This window comes from Eptatretus burgeri, chromosome 5, assembly GCF_056783735.1.
Source record: "Eptatretus burgeri isolate ZD-2024b chromosome 5, Ebu_testis_v1, whole genome shotgun sequence".
NCBI lineage: Eukaryota > Metazoa > Chordata > Myxini > Myxiniformes > Myxinidae > Eptatretus > Eptatretus burgeri.
This window is the reverse complement of record NC_140965.1, coordinates 34504107-34510852: the sequence shown is the minus strand read 5'-3', so window position 1 is coordinate 34510852 and position 6746 is coordinate 34504107. Positions and strand designations below refer to the sequence as shown.

Sequence of the window (6746 nt, the reverse complement as noted above, 5' to 3'; positions counted from 1 at the left end):
CCACTGGAAGGTAGATCCATGGGAGATGAGGAACAATGGAGTTGATGTGTGGAGTCTGCCTGGGTTTTAGAAGTTTAACCAAGGAGGGGTTACTGGAAGAATGCATGCATCCTTGAGTTGGGGGGGGGTGTAAGAAGGGTGATAGGGAGGAGGAGCTGAACTGGAGGAGATAGTTTAAAAATAATAATAAAAAACTAGAGTAATTCGACTGCACACAATCGACGGGTATGCCTATGCTCTCCCGCACAAACACTTGAGTATTGACATATTTGACCCTTGACCTTTATCAGATCTGGCCCAAAAATCTAATTGCTTAATTGACCTGTCTTAATTTACATTTGTACAAAGTTTAATGAAATTCTGTCTTTTATTTCTTGTGTTAGGACATAAACAGTAAAATTTCAGAGTTTGACCCTTGACCTTTATCACATCTGGCCCAAAATCGAATCACTTAATTGCCCTGTCTTACTTTACCTTTTTACCAAGTTTGATGAAATTCTACAATTTGCTTCTTAAGTTATCACATAAACGAAAATCCGGACGGACGGACAACCCGGAAACATAATGCCTCCGGCACCCTTGGTATGGAGGCATAAAAAAATAGACCACTGTCCTTTCTGCTATGAAACCAGCAGAATTGTGCTCTGGCCTCATTACTGGAGATTTGAATAATGTTGAAAGCTTTAGATTCCACATTATCCAGGATGCCATTGTGATGTTGGGGCCCTAGCACTAAGGGAGAGTAGTAAACAATTGTGTAAAATAACGTTTCTGGCCATGATGGACAGCATATATAGGATTTGTGTCCAGGACGAGCACTCAAATTTCAATGGTCTTTTTATTCTAAAAAAAAAACAAAAAACAATAATAATTTTCAATTTAGATTCTGGCAATTGGAATGAAACAAAATGTGTGGATTTGTAGAATGGACTCGCCTCATCTTGTCGAATAGTAAGTTCGTTTGTTTGCCTTGCATTGCTTTTGGTGCTGAGCAATTTCTTTTTTTATTTTGATTACTTTGTTTATATTAAATTTTGAATTTCAAGCGACTTTCTTTGCAGGGATTCAACACTTTAGAGGCCGTTATTTGCACAGTCATGATTACAAGAAACCTCAAGAGTTCCAAGGTCAGCGTGTCCTTGTGATTGGTGCAAGCAACTCTGGTGTGGATGTAGCTGTGGCTATTTCGGATCAAGCTTCCCAGGCATGTTCGTTAAAATAAGCCACAAAAGAAGAAAAATCATTGTTGCTTGAGAATGTCATGATCTGTTGTTGGGACATGTTCTGGTTCATAATTTATTGTTTAAGCTGTTGCACAGAAATGATTTGGAGCAAACCTCAGTTGTGCCACAATAAGGAATAAAATGAAAATTCTAATTGGTGATTTAGATAAAATGTTTGTCAGGAGAATATATATATATATATATATATATATATATATATATATATATATATATATATATATATATATATATATATATAATATTGTTGCGGATTCGCGCCCGCCGGCGTGCGAACGGCCACGTAACTCGAATCGCGGCACGTCGCCCACCGGACGGACAATCCCGTCGTGACCCTCTCGGACTCACGCCGGGAACTAGTCACGGGTGGGCCTTTCGGCCTCACCACGATCGTGCCAATCGGCCCCCCCCGCGTGGGATAGGGTTGCTCGCCAAATTCGACCTACCTAAGTACCCACACGGAGGGTAGACCGGGCGATCGCACCTCGCCGCAGGTCGACTTCGGACACGGGCCACTTTAAGCGACCCGTTCCGTACTATCGGGATAACCGAGCGGTGTTATCGTCGGCCTCGACGGTTCGATTAATTCTCGGGGGTATTTAGCCCATGACCAACCCTTTACGTGAAGCAAGATGGAGACTCAATGAAAGAAAAAGACGAAGCGAAATGGGAAAAACAGTTCAACATAAAGCACATTTATTTCGCGATGGCACACGGATAGCACACATATACAATTATACACCAAAAGCAAATGTAAAAATAGAAGAAACACACAATTCTGCACAAAAAGCAAATGCAACAATGCAGATCTAACCGACTACCGAGCACACGGCAACACTTATACAGTTTTACTTCACAGACGGCGCCGACAACACATATACTCAAAGCAAAAGAAAAAGGGACCACCCTCAACGATGAGGGGGGCAGACGGGCCTGGGGCCGAGACCGCGTCGAGCCTACCCGTCTGGTGATGAGCCGCAAAATGGCGGTGGCGCCCCGACTCCACGGGCCTCGCTGGCACTGCCTGGAAATGGGGTGGGAACGGGGCCCCCTTCTCGCACTATCTCAGCGCGGGGGGAAACAGGAGGGGGTTGTTGATGCTCGGGGGAATGAGGGTATCTCGCTGCTTGGGTCCCGCGACGAGCGTCTCCACCGCGACCTCGGTCGCGTTACCGGCCTCCCCTCTCCGCAGCTCCCCGACTCTGACACGAGCACCCTCTCGACTGCCTTCGCCGCCGCCACCTCTCCAACTCTCCCACTCTCCACAGCTCCGTCCAACTGCTTTCTCCGACTCTTCTCTTCTCAACTCTCCTTGACTGACTCTTTCCAACTCAACTGCCTTTTTGGCGAGCGAACGCGGCCCTTTATAGCCCCCGTGGCTTCGCTCCTTCACCTTCGACCCTTTACCTCTGGCTGGCTCCCCATTGGACAGAAGAAAAGTGGGCGTGAATGCTTTTTGATCCGCGAATCTGCATATAGCGATTATACTCCGACGCACCTGGAGGCGGGGCCAAATCGCCCCATGCTCACTGATAGGACGGAACAGAAGTGGGCGTGGACCGTTTTTGATCCGATTTCTCGGAAAGGTTGGTGTTTTTGCACCCGCTGCTCGGTGCGCGCCCTGCACGAGTCCAGTATCGGTGCCCACAAGCGGCGCGGGAATGGCGGTGATGCGATGGTTGCGAGAGCGAGATGTGACGGCAAGGGTCGTGGCTGTGGTTGTGAAGCGGCGTTGCGGTTGGTGGTTGTTGTGTGATGGCTGTTGAGACGTGGTTGGTGGTGGTAGTAATGGTAGTAATGGCGACTGGTCCAAAATAAAGATAGTAAAAGAAAAACGGCTATCTAGAAGGGTCGCAGCCCGAATGAATGACATTTATTCCCTCTAAACAACGGGTTTGGGCCTAACTACACATATACTTACAGAGATATCTCACCTAAGGGACCTGAATGGTGGTTTGCGAATTTCGTCAACCACAACAATACCCCCTCTCCTTTTTACAGACTCGTCCCGAGTCGTCAAATTTTCGTGTGCCATCATGTGTAGTTTTCCCCTAGTACATTTTACCTACGGATCCCTGAGTGCGACATTCATGGTATTCGTGTCCCCAAAATAAATAATCTGAGGGCTGAGTAACTACCTAAACAAACTCACTCACACGGACGACTTAAATAAAATTGCCGGCGCTAAGACAGACATGCCGGGGGCGCACTCATATTTACAGTACATCTTAACCTTAACTTACAAATTTTACACTAAACCATGGCCCAGTATCAATGGACTCTGCAAAAAGAAAGCAGTTAGCAGGGAGCCAGGCTGCTCACATGCAGTCTCTGGCTCAAACAATGCAGGTGACAGGGAACGTGGCCGGCTGCTCACTCGCAGTCCAAGGCCTTCCCTTTTTAACTGAACGCAGTGAACCACAACAGTGCATGGGCTGCACAAACGCAGTCTCCGTGCCAGCTCAAGTAGCACACGCAATGAACACAACAAATGGATGGATGAATGGATGCACGCAAACACGGTGCATGGGCCGCCACTGCAGGCCCGTGTTGTAGCTGCCAACAGGGCAGTTCTCGCAGCTTGCAAACTGTTGCTTTCTGATCCTGGCGCACATGGCAATGAACAGGGGGGCAAAGCAAAATTGAACGGGGCTGGTGAACAGGGGCAGTGGGCATGGCATGGCAAAGGTGATCAGGCAAACACAGCCTGCAGAACAAGGCCGCTGCAGGCAAACACAGCCGGCAGACGAACTGGCCGGCACAGGCCTTGCAAAAAAACAGCTGCAGATGATCCGGCCGGCACAGGCCTTGCAGCACAGCAGCTGCAGACGATCCAGCCGGCACAGGCCTTGCAGCAAAACAACAGCTGCCGATGAAGTGGGCCGGCCTTTGCCTTGCAGCAACGCAGCCAGCAGATGAAGCTGGCCAGCCTTTGCCGTTCAGTGGAGGTTGGTGGAGGGAGTGCGGTGGTGCTGGCCACTCGGAAGGCGGGCTCGGACCTACCCTATGGTCTCCCTCCCAACCTATCGCCTTTGCCTGTCACTGTCTATACCCACTCCCTTAATTTGTCAATCCCCAATTTAGCCCCAACTTTTTTTTTTTATTTTATTTTTACTTCCCCACTATAAATCGTCCCCTAACCCCCTGTACTGTCCTTGTTCGGCTAACCTATCCTGTCACCTAGCCTACTCCCAACCCCTACGTTCCCTTCCCGGAGGGGAACAAGGGAGAGCTAGCGTCCTGTGCCGAGGCCAAATGAAGCCTCAGGATGGCCTCCCCAGAGTTCAGCGATCTATAACCAAAGTGGGTCCAGCGGTCCACAACGAGAGCGAGGGGATGGATGGTGCGGAGGGGTACACTTCCTAATCTACCCTATCCATTTAACTGTTAAACTACCCCGGGGCTTTCAACAAGCGCCTCGCGCTTAAACTATTGGTTCTAACAAACCCTTGGAAGGCACGACCCTCTGCCGAATCTCCCGCTATGGCACCCCCGGGCACTACACTGCCTCCGAGCCTACCAGCTCCCTAAACACCAGGGAGTGCCCCCCATGGCACCTCCCCTGAAATGCACACGTTGCAGGCTGGCTTCCCAGGCCCCTTTCAGAGGGTCACCCATGCCCACAACACTGCCCACGCGGCTAATGGCGCCCCGGGCCCCCGCACCCAGCAGGCGCACCCGTGCCCACTACGCTATCCCGGCCCCCCATGGGACCTTGGCCTACTACGGCCGACTAGCCTGGTGCCCGGGGTACCCACTCAGCGATACTCACCTTTCGCCACCACGCTCCCAGCCTGTCAACAGGGCTCCTGCACCCTTCCAAACGGGTTTCGAGCCTACTTCCACACCAACAACAAAACGACTTCCATATTTGTTAATTTGACTAACCCACTAACTCAGTCTACACTGACCCCGGGGTCCATTGGGCGGGAGTCACTCCTCCCCCCAATCACTCATCGCACCATGCATTCCCCATTCGCTCCACTCACACAGACCCGCTGGCCTCACTCACTCATCATGTACTCACCTCACAACTCTTCAACACACACACACCGCTGAACTCTGCCATCCTTCTAACTACCTCCCCTAACTAACTCGTGCTCCCACGTCGTCCCTTAAACTACAGCACGTTCCTTTTAACACTACGTAGCTAAACTACGTCAACTCTACACAACCAAAGGCTGTCACTGTCTCCAAATCTCTAAAATCATTTTATTTCCCAACCTAAATCTGGCTGCAATCCCTCTAACTAATCCATTCCACGGACTCCATGAGGACTTACCCCTGCCCCATGAAGTCGGTCTAACTAAGCTAACCCTTCCCCCTAACTAGTTTCCATCCTGTGCCCAGGGAAGGGGGTCTTCCACCCCTTGCCCGGGAATCCTGTGCACCCGAAAGTGAGGCTTGCTTTTTTATTTTTAGTTTTAGTTTTTTCACATGCGCAGCACCAGCGCGGCAACTCACAGCTCGCGCACTTTGCACCTGCCTGTGACGTCATGCAGCTGCACGTGTACCTCGTCCCTCCTTGGACGGTACCATCCGGCAGGGATACCCCTCCTGCCGGATTCCAACCCCGCGTGCAGCCATGACGTCACCGTGCGCATAAAAAAACACAAGCCCCACGTCTCGAGGGGTTCCCACGCGAACACATGTGCTTTGCCCGTTGGAGCTTAACACACACGGCCGCGTGGAGAACCCATCCGGTCCAAATCCGTAATCCTGCCTTAACTTTGTCCGTCCGCAGGATCGGCAAATCCACCGCGTGCATTTCCGGACCGGGACTTCACTCTCGCAAGCGAGCACGTGGGGGCCTCGTCCGTTGCACAGCACGGACCTCATGCTCGCTGCTGGGTGAACCCGGCACGGTCCCCGAAACAACTACAGCCGCTACTCGGCTTTCTTTCCTCTCATGTCGCCGTCGTCGCCATTCGACCCATGCACACCTGCGTGTTATGACGCTCACACTCCACACCATTAAACTCACACGGGAGACGCGGCTGCATGTTCACACATGCCGACCGACATCTCCCTTACACACAGCGACCTTGCACACGCTGTCTCTCTCACACTCGGCCGCTCACTCACACATGCCATTACCCTTGCACACGTGGCTCCACTCACTCGCGGCCTTTCACTCACTCGTGCAATTTCCCTCACACAAACCATACTACTCACACACGCGGGGGCACTCATCCGCAGTGCCTCACTCATACACCGTGCCTCACTCACACACACGGCGACACACACGGTGCCTCATCCACACACGGCATGCTGGGAAGCACTCCCTTTGGCACACTTGCCACTACACCACTCACACATGGGGTCGCTTCCACACATGGGGACGCACTCACACCTGGGGTCTCGTCCACACACGGGGTCTTACTCACACCATGCACCATACACACCGGGACAACCACACTGGGGATTTGTGTCCCCACAAGGGTCTCCGGGGCCTCTATACCCCCCAAACTCTCCGTGCACCCGTTCGCAGCACTTCTCCCCTCG

At 51.5% G+C, this 6746-nt stretch overlaps 1 protein-coding gene across 7 annotated transcripts in view; it reads left to right on the top strand.

Annotated features, from left to right (window-relative positions):
* LOC147026203 (flavin-containing monooxygenase 5-like) overlaps window positions 1-6746 on the top strand; it is an 88123-nt gene that overhangs the window by 55801 nt on the left and 25576 nt on the right. For all 7 annotated transcript variants that reach the window (XM_085881380.1, XM_085881378.1, XM_085881379.1 and 4 more), the window contains one exon: window positions 1062-1204. In XM_085881380.1, coding sequence (XP_085737506.1) covers window positions 1062-1204 — 143 coding nt within the window. The remainder of the gene's footprint in view (window positions 1-1061; window positions 1205-6746) is intronic.